This window comes from Exophiala mesophila, assembly GCF_000836275.1.
Source record: "Exophiala mesophila strain CBS 40295 unplaced genomic scaffold supercont1.4, whole genome shotgun sequence".
Taxonomy (NCBI): Eukaryota; Fungi; Ascomycota; class Eurotiomycetes; order Chaetothyriales; family Herpotrichiellaceae; genus Exophiala; species Exophiala mesophila.
In genome coordinates this window covers 1,477,391-1,493,516 of record NW_015622507.1, presented here as the reverse complement: position 1 = coordinate 1,493,516, position 16,126 = coordinate 1,477,391, and the positions used below count along the sequence as shown (strand labels likewise).

Genomic DNA, 16,126 nt, shown 5'->3' with positions numbered 1-16,126 from the left:
TGTTTCATGACTGGGTTGAGTTGTAGACAGTCTGGCAACAGGAAAAATGAAGGCGACTTCCTTGGGATTCAGATATCACGTGAAAATCAAAAAGGAAGGAGCCACTCTTCTGAGGCAGGAGCTGCAAACTGTTTTCACGCATCGTCCCTTCCTCAATTTTGAGGCGTCGTCATCATCATCATCTTCTTCTTCTTCTTCTTCTTCTTCTTCTGCCTGAATCTCGACCTCATGTCAACAGAGAGAATCTTACCTTTTGGCCAGTGAAAAGAGTCTGATGTCTGGAAGCTGACATTAACGGCTGGCGTAGCGGAACAGAGGCTATGCTCTCACATGGTCTTCACGTTTTGTCCATTTGAATATTCATACAAGAGCTTCATGAAGAAAAGGGGGTTGAACAAGGACCACGTGGTATCAAGAACGACTCATGGTATGTGTTAAGACCTGATCTGACCTGAAGAGGCCCTTGACCGTGTTGATTTCATTTCTCACCGTGTGGCATGAACACAAAGAGCATCCGGGCCGAGAATTTGAGACCTCTAATGCACAGATGACTGGAAATGTGACATTCTGATCAGCAAAATTCTGCAGTCCTAGCTCCTTTAAGCACCAAAGGGTAAGACGCAAAGGACTTGGGGGACGCAGCAGAGCCTCCACCAGGATCGATTTGCCTAATCGAGCCTCCAAAGCTCAGACTTTGAGCGCCACTTGGGCTTCTCCGACGCCTGACAAGTCATCATTCTTCGCCTGGAAGAACACGCCACTGGAGCCAAGTCTATTTTTACGCCAACTATTACTCAATCGAAATCAACATTGTTCCTGCTTCCTCGGATCAATTCCGTGGGTTTAATATAAAACGCCATTGTCGTGGTTGCACCATGTCTTCAACCCATGAAAAAACATTTTGGATGAGAGTGAACCCTGAAGAGACACTGAGCACTTCATTCTGTCCTTCAAGGCGATGGATTCCAACCAGAAAGAGGATGATCACCCCTCCCGCCGAAACTCGGTCCCTGGGACGGGCAATTTTTATCCACAGGATCAATATCCGACGACCGACCTAGAAACAGGCAACTCCAGCCAGGCGGCGGCTGACAACCATGGTTCTGCCACGGCGAAGAAGAGCATTTTCGGCATCTCAAATTGGCGAAGAAGTCGGCCACGCACTAAATCAAAGCCTTCGCTTTCAGACACAGAGAAGGCAGTTGTCGGCAAAAACTTAGAGACTCAATATCAGGAAATTCCCTCCCACAATGAGTCGTCTGACAGTACAAAACTACCTCAGTACACGGAAGAGGCTAAACAGCTGGTACGATCATTCACGCAAGCTGGACTGGACGCCATGCACGCCGACCCAAGGTAGGTCAGGGAATGCCTCATTACTTGACCCGTACTGATATTTTCAGGTCGGGCGCCGAGACGCCATATATAGACAAACATCTTTCCGATGTAGATTATGTTCCACCGCCATCACATTATCGGCCCAGCGTCTTTGGCGCCATTCTCAGCTCAAGGCTCAACCACATCATTCAGGAAACCTCAGCACACCGAGGCCGTGGGCCGGCACATGGACACCATCATGAGCCTGGAGTCAACGCAAGAGGCAACAAGTCTTCCCACCAGAGGTCTCGCTCTCACGATTCATCGCCTCTTATCTCCGGCACAACAACGCCAACCAAGAAAATAAAATGGTACGAAGAGCGACAGCAACACTCCCTGGCAAGCGCTTTGATGCAAGCCGGCATGTCAACAACAAGTCTTGGACTCCCAGCAACTTCAAACGTTGTGTCAAGGCCTACATCTCTACGGTTTCAGTCAACCGACGATCTTCTCCCTCCAACAGAGGGCCAGTCCCCCTCCAACTACCGACACAGTGCCTCATCAGCATACGTTGATCTCCAAGGGGCCGTCGTTGCTGAAGTGGCCGAAATCATTGCCTGTCGAAAGTACCTGACCAAGTTGTGTGGCGCTCTCATGCGATATGGAGCCCCTACCCATCGTCTGGAGGAATACCTCCGTGCATCGGCGCGTGCCTTGTTGATTGACGCCGACTTTTTGTACATCCCAGGCGCCATGGTGTGTACATTTTACGACCACACAATTCAAGCCAACAACGTCGAGGTAGTCCGAGGAGTCAGTGGGCTCGATTTTGGGCGCTTGAGGGATGTCTTTGACGTCTACAAATGCGTCATTCACCACAAGTTGACTGCTGAACAAGGCATTCTGCAGGTGGACAACATCCAGAAGCGTCCCGACCGGCATTCACAGTACTTCAGAATCCTCATGTTTGGATTTGCCTCCCTGGCAGTGGGTCCGTTTTCCTTTAATACCCGAATCATCGATTTACCCCCCATTTTCATCCTGGGCTGTGCTCTTGGCTTCCTGCAGATCAAGGTGGTGCCAAAATCTGAACAGTTCTCCAACGTCTTTGAGGTCTTTGCTTGCGTCATGATAGCCTTCATCTCGCGGGCCTTGGGTTCTATCAAGGGCAGTGATGGCGCCTACATCTTCTGCTTCTCTGGTGTGGCTCAGAGCAGTATTGCCATGATCCTCCCAGGTTTCCTCGTGTTAAATTCTGCATTGGAGCTGCAAAGCCGTAACATCGTTGCCGGGTCAGTTCGAATGGTGTATGCCATCATCTACGTGCTCTTCCTGGGCTTTGGGCTCCTGGTTGGAACCACCGTCTTTGGTCTCATCAAGCGCGATGCTGTCGACGATGTGACGTGTCGTGTGCCAGAATGGTTCTCTCCCGACGGGGTCAACTACAAGCTGTTGTACACACGCTTCATCTGGGCTCCTCTGTTTGCTTGTGGGGTGGCCCTGGTCTACCAGGCCAAGTGGAAACAGCTCCCAGTCATGGCGCTAATAGCTGTGGCAGGCCATCAGGCCAATTTCTGGATATCGACTCAGCTGTCTAGCAACCTTCAAGTTGCCAACGCGATTGGTGCCTTTGTCATCGGCTGCCTCGCGAATCTGTACTCACGCGTGTTTCACGGCCTCGCGGCAGCGGCGATGCTCCCGGCAATATACTGCCAAGTGCCTGGTGGTCTCGCAGCCTCAGGGACGCTGGTGGCTGGGGTTGATTCATCCAACCAGATTATCGGCAACAGCACTGCCATCACCATTATCAACAATGGTACACAAGGCTTCATTGCTGCTCAAGACGATCCCAACAGCGTCTATGGTGGGACCATCTTCAATGTTGGATATGGAATGGTCCAGGTAGCCATTGGAATTAGTGTCGGGTTGTACCTGAGCGCGCTTGTCGTATATCCCTATGGGAAGCGGAGGAGCGGACTCTTCAGCTTCTGAGGTTTGCGTCTTTCAGACATTCCCATTCCCCAACTAACAAAATATCACCGAACCATTTTGGTTGTATAATATGTCTAATATCTCACTAAGATGTCAAAATTTTCTGGGCTCGTCCAGATGGGCCACAAGGTCCACCGTTCGTCGTGTGGCTGCCATGGAATCTTTTTGAAACTACATCAACTACCGCACACCACAGCGCCACCAATTGGAGGATTCCTACAGCAATTACCCACGCATCTCGAAGAGATGGAGAACCCCTGCGATAACTTGCCCTTGCAATCTGGAAAAGCGATAGCGGCATAACAACTATATCTTCGAAGGTAGCCCACGCGCCTGAGTAAGTCCAGAGCACCATTACACGCGGCATAGGATGCGTGACGATGTCTTCTAGAGAGCCATCTCAGTAACCATTGTCTGTCCAACGATGAGAAGGCCAACTGGAACGAAGATTGCCGTCGACAAAAGTTGACAGGAAATACGACACGTCCTGGAATCGCACATACAGCCTAGCTGGAATAAGAAGCGCAACAAGCATGCTAGTAGCATGATATTGAAGTCCTCTGTGGTGTCTCATCATGCGTCTTGCAGTCGATAACAGAGGTGAGGTGAGGTGAGTCTTGACGACGAGGTAATTTACCGCCTTAACCCCATTGCTATTTCAATTCGTCAATTGTATGTCATGGCCCGGCTCTTAGACCAGACTGCTATCACAGCTACGGCGTGCGGTTGATTTCCGATGCTACGCTATGCACCCAGCATTTGGTCTCAGGTTGAGATGACTCTGGTTGCTCGTTCTTGTTATGATGAGGCATGACTGCACGCCGTGTCTCGTGGCTCAAGCTGTTGGCAGTGATTCTGAGATATGAATTAGGGGACATTTCGTCGCACCAGTGCTCAATAATGGCATGATGGCCAGAGTAAAAGATGGTTGTTTGGTATGGTATAGTGAGTGTAGGTGACATTCCAGTACCAGAGCCTAATGACCTTGAACAGTAAGCCTGATGATGTAATATAGATGATAATGTCCAACGAAGTAGTATTTAGAAAGATTGATTTGCAGGCCTGGAGTGAATTGTAAATACTTACCTACCTGGTAGGTACATGAGCACTTCTTTATCTTTGTCATTGGGTGCTAGAGTTGGGCCGTTGGTAGGCAGTGTACCTTTAGGAGAGGCTGGCTGCGGGCATGCCTAAAAACTAAGTCTAAGGGAGCCTGACAGTCCATAATTCCACCCTGGGCCAAGTAGGTATGCAGTTGAGTAAAGTATGGGGGTGTCCATGCTTAAAACTACCTAGGTACCTACCTACCTAAGGTACTTAGGTACCTAGGTAGGCAGTGACTCTGGACACCTAAAAGGGCAGGTATACCTGAGGTTGCTCAAGTAGGCGTGGGTCCTCAGGTGAAGAGGCAGGCACCAGGCACCTGAAACTCGCGCGTGACTGCCGCGAACTCTCCAACAAATCTGCCGCCTCTGCCCTTCGCTCTCCCATTGGCCAGAGTCACGCGCATCAGAATTGCTCCATCCGCTTGCAGTCTTTCTTTGATCCAACACATACAACACCTTGGCCTCACTTTTCGATCGCTGCGCCCATCTGTCATTCCCCTTTCCGCCTGTCCATCACTGCCTTCACGACTCCCCTCCCTTCTCTTATTGGCAGGATCACGCAACTACGTTGGCCACCTTCTTCCCCAATCCAACGCCGACGCCGACACCGACGCCATCCCTCCTACCCTCTCCTCCTTCAACCCATCCCAAACTACACCCTACCATGGAATCCTACTCATGTTGATTGCCACTTGGACAGCCCATGTCTACACAGACAGCCCCTCGGGGCCAACGCGGTGGTAGCGCATCCAGGGCTGGTCGGGCGACCCAATTCCAAGCCACACGCGGACGAGGTGGCTCCAGAGGCCTGACAACACCAGCGCGAGCCCGTGGTCGGGGAAGAGGGGTGGCTGCCCAGAATGGCGCAGGAGATGCCCATGCCAATACCCAGGCCTCCGGCGCCGCTGGACTCTTGCAGAAGCTGCGCCAGGGCACTGCTCAACGATCACCAGCCGACGTTCCCACCACTCCGTCAAGAGGTAGAGGAGCAACCATCTCCAGAGGTTCTGCGACAACCATTACAAGAGGCCGCGGCCGTGGTCGCGGTCGTGGTAATTTGACCCAAGTCTTCAACGATCCCAGGCCTCAATCCTCCCCTACGCCCTCACGGACAGCCTCTCCCGCCCCGACCAACTATCGAGATCTCATGAACGCCGCCGAGTCGAGTTTCAAGACGGTATGCCCTCCCTCCCTTTGCGCCCGGCTGACCACGACTTCTGTCGCAGGCTTCTGACTTGCCCATCTACATCTAGCTGCAAAAACGCCGAGAAGAAGAGCGCGCCCAAGCCATTCGCGATGGCTTCCTCTCAGACCCAGAGAAGAAGACCAGTCTTGCCAATGCCATCACCCCCGTCGGCACATGTACCGACATGTGTCCCAGATTTGAACGAGTCGAGCGCATTCATCAGCAGATGGTTGACCAGGCAGAAAAGGTGGGTGTCGGTCTCTTTCATGTCATACCATCCGACGGTACTAAAGCCTTGGTAGTTTTACGATGAAGATTCGGGTCGCTATCTTCCCTCAGAGGAAAGAATGGTTAAACGATTTCGACGCTCTGCCGCCGGCTACGACGAACAGCTCCCCTCTGATATTCGTACCCCCGACACGCTGAAACGTACTCTGGATTATCTCCTTGACAAACTCATCGGCGGCGGCCAACGACTAGCAACAGTCCACAAATTCGTCTGGGATCGTACGAGGGGCATCCGCAACGACTTTTCCATTCAACAAGTCTCCAAGCCGGAACATGTCAAGCTTGCCGTCGAATGCTATGAGCGGATAGCGAGATTCCACATTCTGTCCTTGCATCAATTGTCCAACCCCGACAACCTGTACGAGGACGAGAACTTCGACGCGCATCAAGACCGAGAGCAGCTCAACAATACTTTGCTGTCACTCTTGTACTACTACGACGACCACCGTGACCGAATCCATTTTCCCAATGAGGCCGAATTCCGTGCATACTGCATCATCTTTGAGCTTCAGTCCCAGAATCCGGATATCTTGGACCGCGTCCAGCAATGGCCTGATGACCTCCTGAACGACCAGAGGATCAAAGTGGCTTTGCAGCTTTACAACGCTGCAGGCAACACGTTGTTTGTCCAAGGGCCGCTTCAACCCATGGACACATTTGCTGTGGCTCAGAACAACAACGGCAGTTTCTGGAGCGTCTTGTCCTCGGATCGTGTTCCTTATATCCTTGCCTGTGTTGCGGAAATCTACTTTGGCGCCATCCGGTTTGCTGCACTCGATGCCCTCTGGCGTTCGGTCAAAAGTGCGCCGCTCGCTCAACAGGCGAGATCCCGTGACTGGAGCCTCTCTGAGATCACCAACTACCTTGGATTCGATCATGAAGACGAAGCTCGAGAGTTTTGTTCCGCATTCGGACTTGACTTTGTCGCCGATGATCATGGTGAAGAATTCCTGGATCCCACGGCGTTGAGTGATCCCGACCTCGACCGTGCGTTGATCCACCCACACCGTCCCTCATACAAGATCCATTTCTGATTATCTGTAGAATCATCCATCCCCCGCCAACAAGCCTTCTCACACAGTCATGTCGAAAAGAAACGATTCCGGCGATCCCTAACTGCGGTCATCAATGGCGTGTCAGTCGCCACGGCAATTCGAGATGGCTTGGTCGAGTCGGATGAGTCGAAGCCTGATGCTGGCGACTCTCAAGAAGATGAGAACAGTCTGTTCATCCCCGAGACCAGGACATTTGGAACGCCGACAACGACATCGACATCGACATCGACATTTGCATCAGCACTCAATCCGACTGCAGCGACATTCACCCCGGCATCGTCCACATCTTCGACCTTTGGCCAACCTACGAATTTCAAACCAGCCGGCTTGTCCGTCACTCCTAACACCTCGGCCGCTCCCGACTATAAACACACGCCTTTTGGCCAATCCTCTAACAGTCAAAGAGCCTTCGCACCGTTCGGGACCCCTACTACATCTGCACCCGCCGCAGAGGCCCCCAAAACCGCCCCTGCTGCACCAATTGCGGCCACACCATCCTTTGGTGCTTTTGGATCTTCTGGACAACCGACTGTGACGCCCACACCATCCTCTTTGCCGCCGTTCGGTTTTGGGCTCCCTGCCTCAGCACATGGCTCTTCTGGTGGGGTTTCATTTGGACAGCCTGCTCCTGTACCGTCGCCGGTAGCAGCGACACCATCACAGCAGCCATTGCCTACGACGTCGATATCCGCTCCCACCGAACCAGCTCCTAAAGTGTGGAACTCAGACATCAAGTCAAAATCAGCAGCAGATTCATTCAACTGGGGGCAGCCTGCAAAACCAGCTGCTTCACCCGCCACGCCTCTGACCTCACATGTGTCTTCTTCCAGTGTGCAGTTACCGTCATCGATTGCTCCAGCCACTTCACGTAAGTCATTTTCTGCCATACCTTTTACTTCGTTTTTCAATGCAATCCTCCTCAGGTATGTGTAATGTCGCTGACCATTAACCATCTTGCAGCTTACTCGAACACCATAACTCCACCTTCTGAGCCTTCTGCAGGCCCTCGATTTGACTTTGCAAACCCTTCTGCCCAGCCACCACCCGTACAGCAGCCTTCAATCTCTTCCCCGTCGATTGGAATCGGCTCGCAACCACAGTCAATAACTTTTAGCAATCCACCCCCACCAACCGACCCAAAACCAAGTCCCGCATCCGCACCTTCAGATCTCCAGGGCCCTCCTCTGGATCCAACCGCCACAACTTCAAGCACGACTAACGTACCTCCACGTGCCCCTTGCACGACGGCCCGACCATCTGCACCACCTTTTACTTTCCCTTCGTCACCCTCGGGACCCTCTTTGTCACCTCAAATCAGCAAGTCGGATCCACTCGGACGAAAGCGTTTGCATGAAACACCCAACACTCCTAGAGTACCTTCTCCTCTGAGCAGGAGTACAACGCCACCGCATTCTCCTCCAAGAACTCGTACCGAGCAACCCTTGAAAGCCAAACAAGACGATCGCCTCCTTAGCGACTTTGCCCGAGTGGCACTCGTTCGTCCCGGTGGTCTCGTGGCGCAGTTCATTGAGTGGACACTTCCTGAGCTCCTTGAATCCGTCATTGAGCAACATCACCAGGAAGTCTTCCGAACGAGAGTTGGTAAGTATCGATGATAACACGAGGAATCGTCATTGACTAATCCAATCACAGTCAGCATTCGAAGAAAGATCATCATGCGCAAGTTTGCCTATTTGTGGAGGTCGTTGACCTGGAACAAGTTGCTCAAGCGCACCGCAAACAACCGTCGACAAAAGTTCGCCGAGGTCGTCAAGGCTCAGGAGGACAAGAAAAGAAAAGCCGAGGCCGAGTTGGACGCCATCAAAGCTGCCGTAGAAGAAACCAGGCGACTACAGAAGATCCAACGCGACAGGGAAGAGGATGAGCGTGCAGTAAGGGAGACCCTTCGAATTCGCAAAGCTCAGCAAGAAGCAAACTCCAGAATTGTCAAAGTGGCTGGCCAGAAGCGGAAAAGTTTGTCAGACAGTGATGAAACGGTAGGAGCCGATCAAGAACAAGTTGTTGGTACATCAACTCCCGGTCACAAGCGTACCCGCACCATCAGTACACTGTCTGATCCTTCATCGGCCCTGCGAACGTCCCGATCTTTGAATGGTCAGGTACATTCGACTCCAGTCTTTGTCGGCAGTCCGTCGAGACCCGAGAGAAGTTACATTCATCCTTCCGGGCCTGGTCGATCTACGAGCTCGCATCAACTGCTCCAATCTCAAGTCGGAAACCTCGACTCCAGCCAGCGTGGAAGAAAGGTGGACACAACAAAGACAGATTACTTCCGACTCAAGGCTCTTGGCCTGGACCCGGAAACGCCTCTGGTTCCTCTGACAGAGAAGCAACTTGAGACCAGAAAGAAACGAGAAGCCGAGGAGAAGCAAGCCATTTTAGATCGAATCATGCGAAGAAGATATACGGGTCGGGAGTTTAACAGAGCACCATCGCCTCCCGCGTCAACTAATCCTGAGCCGCCCATGGGCACGATTGAAGCGTATCATGGCCGAGCAACCGAACCTCATTCGACTATATTTGACCGTTCTTCTGAAACCACACCAAGCACCGGCGGCGACCTTGAAATTGATGAACTTATCCAACAATCAAGAAAGCAGCGCGAGGCCTTGGCAAAAGATACAGACTGGCTCAAAGAATCCAGAGAAGTGCTTGAACAACAGTTTTCACAGGCTGTCAAAGTTGCCAACCTTCATCCAGAATCAAAGCCTACCCAGTCATTGAGGATAGACAGCGTCGTTCCCTCACCCAGCGGCAAAGGCCTGGCTCGTGTCAACGGGTTCGATTACTTGCCAGCGAAGAACAACTTTGGGCAGTCTCTTTCGAGGACCGAGCAACGTATTAGAGCCACTGGTGCGCATGGATTGGCCAATAAACCTCTACGACCTCATCGAGACTATGTCACTGTCGGCGTAGCAATGTCCAAACGAAGTGCATCCAGCATCTACCGCCCTGAATTGTCGAGTCAGCAAGTGAGCAGCCCGTCTAGGAAGAGGTCGCTTGATGACATGGAGTCAAGAAATCATTTTGAAGAGAGTGTACGGACAACCAAGCGGACGAGATCGACACCAGAGAAGGAGATCAGGAAGAAAGAGAAGGCCCAACCTCACCACGGCCCAGTCAAGAAAAGTCCTTACGCTGTACTTGAGCCAGCTGAAGATAGTGAGGATGAAGATGATGACGGCCCGGCAGAAGACCTACGCGGGGTGAAATCCAATGGACAACAGGTCGAATATTACGCCGAAGACGACTACGGTGAAGAGGAAGAGGAAGAGGAGGAACTAGAAGAGGAACTAGACGAAGACGAGGAACCAATCGAGAAATTCGACGATGGAGAAGGGGAAGGATCAGATGAGGATGAAGACGAAGATGACAATCGAAGAAAACCATCATATGGCCAAGAAGCATACTTCGTGGACGAGGATGAAGAAGAACTCGAGGAAGACTATGAGCTCGAGGAAGAGGAAGGCGAGGGAGAAGGAGAAGGAGAAGGAGAAGGAGAAGAAGACGAAGACGAAGAAGAATACTATGATGATGACGACGATGACGCCCTTGATGAGGACGACCCGGCCCAAAACATTCGAGGCTTTGGCAAACATCACGCTCATCTGGCTAGTGAAGACTTTGCACACGGTAGCCGCTCGGCTAGCAGTGGACCCGGTGCAACTGAGGACGATGCACTGGTTCTTAGTGACAGTGACTAAGAGCGAGACAAGGATTCGATCAATCAATGATCAATCAAGATGCATTCAAGGACAACCAAACACCAATCAATGAGTTGGATCAGGATCAGGATCAGGATCAGGAAGGGAAAGCTATAATCGAATTATGCATGATCGATCGATCAATCAATCAATCAATCAATCAATGAACTGTGGAGTCATGATTACTTGCTATAGACAGCTGATCTGACCGAATCTGAGTCTTTGAAACATTTGTAAAAATCACAATATTACAAGGTACTAGGTATCATGGATACTACTACAATACTGGAAAAAAGTTTCAAGTTCAAGAGAAAAAAGACAAAGTATGATTTGTTGATACAAAGATCAAGTTTGTGTTGGTTGGTAAGGAGGTCTGATCGCGAAGCAACCAACCTGCCAATGAATATGGGTTAAAAGGCGAAATGAAGTATTTCCCAATATACCCCGAGTCGCTCGCTTTGCTTAGACCCATTTTCATGCTCAGGATGATGCCCATAGTCAGGTCCATATTTGCACAGCAGACATGAAAAGACTGCGGCGCCAGCTCCTCCTGTGTGTAGGCCAAGTGCCTCTCAAACATATCATGTTCCTTCCATACTCTCCATTCTCCCTCACAAAGACCCTACCCTGAACAAACTATGTACTCGTACATGTTCATGCAATTCTCGCAAAAGCAAACGCTGGATTGTATTCATTAGGCTCTGTCGGCACTTTTGGGCTGTCGTGTCGCACGTCGGTCACGATGATCTCCCTCCAAGTTGTATTGAGGAGGTGGTGTCAAACCTTTGATCCCTTTGACCCGACAACCTCAGTGACAGGGTTCAATAGGCAGGTATCGAGGGGGTATGGACGGATGAGCAGACAAGAAAGATCATGGATGGGCAACAAGACAATGAAAACGGGTGTTTTGGTTGGGGTTGGCTACTAGGCCTCTTCTCTTTTCGAGAAGAATTCTCGTCGGTAGGCCGACAAGGCGTTGGCCACGTTTTCAAACTCCTTGACTTCCTTCTGTCTCAGATCAGCAATCACTTGCTTCAGACCCACAAGGAACTCGTCTCGAATGCCTTTGTCCTTGATGTCGCTGGCTGAACTCATCTGTACAAGGATTTTGTCATCTGCACACGCGTGACGTATAGAAATTAGTAGGGGCACCTTGCTACACATCTCCGTTGTTTTCAATGTCGGATGAAGAAACCATTCTGCTTGGGATTTGGGTTCGGCTGTACACGTACCTGAAAGACCTAGCTGTCGGAAGTGCTGCTCTTCACATGTCGGATCTTCACAAACCTCCCCCGAAAGTTCAGTAGGGCAGAGAGGCCGAGATGGATCAATGCTGTTGCTGTAGGTCAAGGATCGATACCCACTTTTGACTGTGTCGTGAAAATCCTGATGGAACCGATAGGTCTTGAATGAGCTCAATGGTGTCTTGTATGGTACATAGTGAGGATTCGGTGGTGAGCTCCCATCGAGCAGGACCGCCTTCTCACTTTCCAGTGTCTTATTGTTCTGATGTTTAGTGACTGCATTAGCGTCGATTGACCCGGTAGCTTTCTGAATTTCGCCTTGACCACCGTTGGGCAAGACTGTCGACGTGGTCTGTGGCTCTTCACGTCGAACAAGGGCCACCTCTGCCAAAGAAGGCTCGCTCGGCACTGGCTTATTTGGCAGATCGTGGATAATAGCTTGCTGGACAATATGGCTTTGCGAGGGAACCAATTCCGCCATGCTGGTGCTCTCGTGGGATTGATTTGAAACATCAACTACATCTGGTATGGGCGGAGCGGTGGTTGTAGCGTTCTCAGGATCATATTCGTCCGAGTCTGAATCGTCATCAGATAGATCCATGGGTTGCGGAGCATCCCCATCGGCAGGCTCATAGTCTTCCTCGTCATCGTCATCAGATCCGCTGTTGGACATGCTCGCGCTGCCATCACTTTCCACGTCATCTTCGATTGGTGAATCCGGTGAGATCGAACGAGAAGTTGTAGGTCCAGTAGTCAGACCCTCAGCTGTCAAAGGCTCGGGTTCGGGCGAAATTTCCATTTCGTCTGTCTGTTGAACTTCGTCCGCTGTCTCATCATGCGCCGGACCTTCAGGAGCGAGTTGTGGGAGACTAGGCGCGATGACCTGAGCAGAAGAGGCTGTCGGATGCCACCGGTCATTGTTGGCATAATCGTGTGTAGCATCAATGACTGGGACACGTTCAATATCGCTAACCACCTTCGAAGAGCCTTGAGGTGCCAGATCCTGCGAGGACAGGGGAAGTCCTTGCTGTTCTGGAGGGCGAGATGCAACCTCGGCTCCAATGGAATCGGACATATTCTCCTTCTTATCAAGCTTGAGTTTTTGGAGCTCGTCTGAGTACTGTTTTTGACCTGAGCGGCCTTGCTGCAATTGCTTTTCAAGATGCGCAACCTCCTGAGTAAGGTCTGTCTCCGACTTTTCCGCCCGATCCAAGTCATTCTTCAACTTCGCGATTTCGGACCTGAGATTTAGCAAGGCTGATTTCGCTTTTTCAAGACGGACTTCCGTCTGTTTCACCTCGGCATTCAGATCAGGCAACTCCTCCTGTAGCACCTGCTGTCTTCTGGCCCGCTGTTTCAAGAATTCTGCCTTTAAAGCGGCCGCTTTCTCTGCAAGTTCTGCTGGAGTCAACTTGGAAATGGGCTTAGACGTCAAGGATTGCCTATTCAAGGACTCTGGGGTGGTGCTTTGCGCAAGAAGAGGCGGCTTCGACGATGTCGCATCATTTACTCCAGGAACGAGTAGTGTTGACGTATCCGTCGTGGAATACGATTGTGATGTTGAACTCTTGGGATCCACAGCCGGGCGATTCCCAAAGGCGCTTTGCAGCTGTGAGTTGGCTTGACGATCATATGATTCGAGGCGTTCGATATTAGCATGCGCTCTCGAGCCACGGCTCCCTTCGGTTTCCTCCACGATTTCGCCTTCTGAAGCATCGTCATCCATAGGCACCTCAGTGAGCGGGGTTGCCTGCTCGGTGAACTGTTGCGAATTTAATCGTTTCGATTGGGGCAAAGGCTCACTGGTGGAAAGCTCTTCTGGCCGAGGTCTTTTGAGAATTGGCTGAGGAGTGTAAGGGTCATACTGCGGCGGTGTCAGGATATCCTCCTGATCCCGAGGCATATCTGCAGAATCGTTGTCCTCCGACGTCATTTCAGCCGCGCCCATAAACAAACCTGGGATAGCGAAGATAGACGCTCCATAAGAAGGCGCTGCCTTTTCGGCAGAGGGGAGGGGTGGCTTCTTTTGGGATGAAGGCTCAGATTGGTGGGAAGCTAGAAGAGGGTCAAGGTTGCCATGCTGTGATCTCGTAGTTTCATCTTGGCTCGAGGTCTCAATAGATTGCCGCAGGCTGTCTGTCCGCAGTGGCGGTGCGAGCTGTTGTTCTTTGGACAGGCCCACCCCATCCAAATTTGCAACAACAGTCCCAGACGAGTGACCTGGAACAGTAGAGAGGGATGAAGCTGGAACGGGTGACGGCATTGTTGTACGGCCAGTCCGAGCTGCGAGCAATTGAGCAATGCGATCTTTGCGTTCAAGGTTGGCATTCGGGGTAGTCTGTGGTTTTTCCGAGTGTGAGAGAGCGGGAGACACCTCCATTTGAGGTGTTTGATTGCTTGCCAGACTGGACTTGGAAGCGGCCTCGGGCTGGACCACATCAGTTGAAGGTGACGATACTCTTTCGACGACACCACGAGCGACAAAAGCCGGGGCATCGGGCGGACCATGCGCATTAGACTCTAGAGTCTCAGCCGTTGCACTTTGGACAGCAGACGCTTGATGGTATGAGGAGTTGGCTGGACTAGGCTCTGCTTCAATGTTGAGTTCTTTGTAAAGACCGGACAGGACTGCAGGATCGATGCCCTCGGTGATTAGTTCCCTATAACGAATGTCGTTGGTGAAGAGTGACAGCACGGCTTCTTTAGCGGCCTCTCTTAGGTCTGATATAGACTGAGGCCCTGAGCTCCCGTCGAGTTGAGGGGCAGCATTCTTTGGTAGCTCGATGCGAGACAGTGTCCTATGGATGATCGTAGCGGGGCGAGTCGGATCATAGGCTGTTCAAGCTGTCAGTGGAAATCCAGAAGGTTAAAAGAAAGGAACGTACGAGATGCGCTACCATCGGTAGGCGGACGACGTCCAGTCTCATGCGTCTCAGAAATCTTATTGTAGCTAGCTGTCGAATCGTCTTGGTAAGCCTCTTGTGACTGCTGCTGAGCGTTGGCAAACAGCATGTCCAGATCGGATCGAGAGCCAAAAGAAGGAAGGACATCATCTATACTGGGCGTAAGTGCAAGTGTCGAGCAGAGTCAAGTGCGTTGACTTACCATGGCCACGGTCTGCGTGTTTTGCATTAGCAGGAGCGGGTGGATGATATGACTTTGAAGCAGGACGTGTTGCCGAATATGGGGAGAAGCCTTGATCATTGGAAGAGTGGTAATCTGGTATAGGTCGAAAACCACTAGAGCCAGGCGCTGTATACGGCGCGGGCTGCGTGGGTTGATTTTGAGTATTCAAGAAGAAGCCCGAGCCAAACTGATGAGGCGCAGACAATTCGTGCTGGGGATACGGGGAGGAGACCGACACACTGTTTGGCGTAGAATATTGAGGGTAGGCGGAGGTGGGAAGGGAAGCAGGAGCGAACGCAGGAGGGGGAGGGGGAGGAAGTCCTGCGCTGGCTAGCTGCTTGAGCATTTCTGGGGTGAATGAGGCCGCGCCGAACGGAAAAGGCGCCGCAGGAGGGCGATGTTGAGAATTAGTGTCGAATCTAGAGGCATTCTGCGGAGATGGTTGGTATACGGTATTTGGAGGCAGCTGCTGGTGATGGTGTTGAGGATGCTGCGGCGGAGGGGCAGGAGGAGTGTGCACCGGTTGGTGAAAGACATTCGACTGGGCAGAAGAATAAAATGATGGCTGGCTCGGATAGGAAGGAGTTGTGGTGTACAATGGAGTCGAGGGATAAGGTTGCGCACCCGCCATGGTCGAGGCGCAGGAAGAAGAAAGTGTTGAATGAGAAGGAAACCTGGATATCACTGAGATGGCTCAACAAGCCTATGACACAGACACAAGGATTGAACAGCGACACCTCTACACATGATGAGGTGTCGGTGACAGATTCTTGTGGGATGCAGAAAAGAGGATCAGAATGCGAGGCGACTTGAAGCAAGACGATTGACGCAGAAAGATCGACGCGCAAGGAGTCTGGCAAGAAGTCGTCGGTCGGTCGATATGTAGCTTGCCTTTTGAGGATATGGAGATGCAGATGCAGGCCTAGATTGAGGCTGGCGATACTCTGATTCACCCGAGTATCTGAATGTCGATCGAGGAGGGACAGGGAGATTCGGTGATCTGATTCTCAAATAAATGTCAAATGAAGCCAACGGCGTCTAAAGTCTGGAGCCTCGCTTAGCCTTGGCGCCATCCACTGACACGTGA

The 16,126-nt window shown here is 51.6% G+C and overlaps 3 protein-coding genes across 6 annotated transcripts; 2 read left to right on the top strand and 1 right to left on the bottom strand.

The window, feature by feature from the left end:
- Positions 1-807: 807 nt before the first annotated feature.
- On the top strand, positions 808-4,372 carry PV10_05743. 2 transcript variants are annotated; one of them, XM_016370458.1, is made up of 4 exons: positions 808-1,356; positions 1,404-3,919; positions 4,181-4,260; positions 4,325-4,372. In XM_016370458.1, exons 1-2 carry the CDS (start codon positions 959-961, stop codon positions 3,307-3,309), a joined length of 2,304 nt encoding a protein of 767 aa, XP_016222751.1. In that variant the 5' UTR covers positions 808-958; the 3' UTR covers positions 3,310-3,919; positions 4,181-4,260; positions 4,325-4,372. The 2 variants fall into 2 exon arrangements, with proteins under 2 accessions (XP_016222751.1, XP_016222750.1); XM_016370457.1 differs by having other exon boundaries at positions 1,404-4,372.
- A 485-nt stretch (positions 4,373-4,857) lies between these two features.
- PV10_05742 lies at positions 4,858-10,958 on the top strand (the record flags this gene model as incomplete). Of its 2 annotated transcripts, XM_016370455.1 has the most annotated exons (6): positions 4,858-5,592; positions 5,669-5,848; positions 5,904-6,876; positions 6,934-7,812; positions 7,905-8,546; positions 8,598-10,958. In XM_016370455.1, exons 1-6 carry the CDS (start codon positions 5,119-5,121, stop codon positions 10,667-10,669), a joined length of 5,220 nt encoding a protein of 1,739 aa, XP_016222748.1. In that variant the 5' UTR covers positions 4,858-5,118. The 2 variants fall into 2 exon arrangements, with proteins under 2 accessions (XP_016222748.1, XP_016222749.1); XM_016370456.1 differs by having other exon boundaries at positions 4,858-5,848; positions 8,598-10,669.
- A 7-nt stretch (positions 10,959-10,965) lies between these two features.
- PV10_05741 lies at positions 10,966-16,035 on the bottom strand. 2 transcript variants are annotated; one of them, XM_016370454.1, is made up of 4 exons: positions 15,019-16,035; positions 14,799-14,966; positions 11,902-14,748; positions 10,966-11,784 (listed from the first exon to the last, which is right to left on the bottom strand). In XM_016370454.1, the coding sequence occupies exons 1-4, from the start codon at positions 15,668-15,670 to the stop codon at positions 11,594-11,596; spliced, it is 3,858 nt and encodes a 1,285-aa protein (XP_016222747.1). In that variant the 5' UTR covers positions 15,671-16,035; the 3' UTR covers positions 10,966-11,593. The 2 variants fall into 2 exon arrangements, with proteins under 2 accessions (XP_016222747.1, XP_016222746.1); XM_016370453.1 differs by having other exon boundaries at positions 10,966-14,748.
- Positions 16,036-16,126: the final 91 nt, after the last annotated feature.

Coding starts and splice junctions, on each gene's coding strand:
- PV10_05743 (XM_016370458.1), top strand. CDS start 959: ATGGATTCCAACCAGAAAGAGGATGATCACCCCTCCCGCCGAAACTCG. Junction 1,357..1,403: donor GCCATGCACGCCGACCCAAG/GTAGGTCAGGGA, acceptor TGATATTTTCAG/GTCGGGCGCCGAGACGCCAT.
- PV10_05741 (XM_016370453.1), bottom strand. CDS start 15,670: ATGGCGGGTGCGCAACCTTATCCCTCGACTCCATTGTACACCACAACT. Junction 14,967..15,018: donor ACACGCAGACCGTGGCCATG/GTAAGTCAACGC, acceptor CGCCCAGTATAG/ATGATGTCCTTCCTTCTTTT. Junction 14,749..14,798: donor TACCGATGGTAGCGCATCTC/GTACGTTCCTTT, acceptor CAGCTTGAACAG/CCTATGATCCGACTCGCCCC.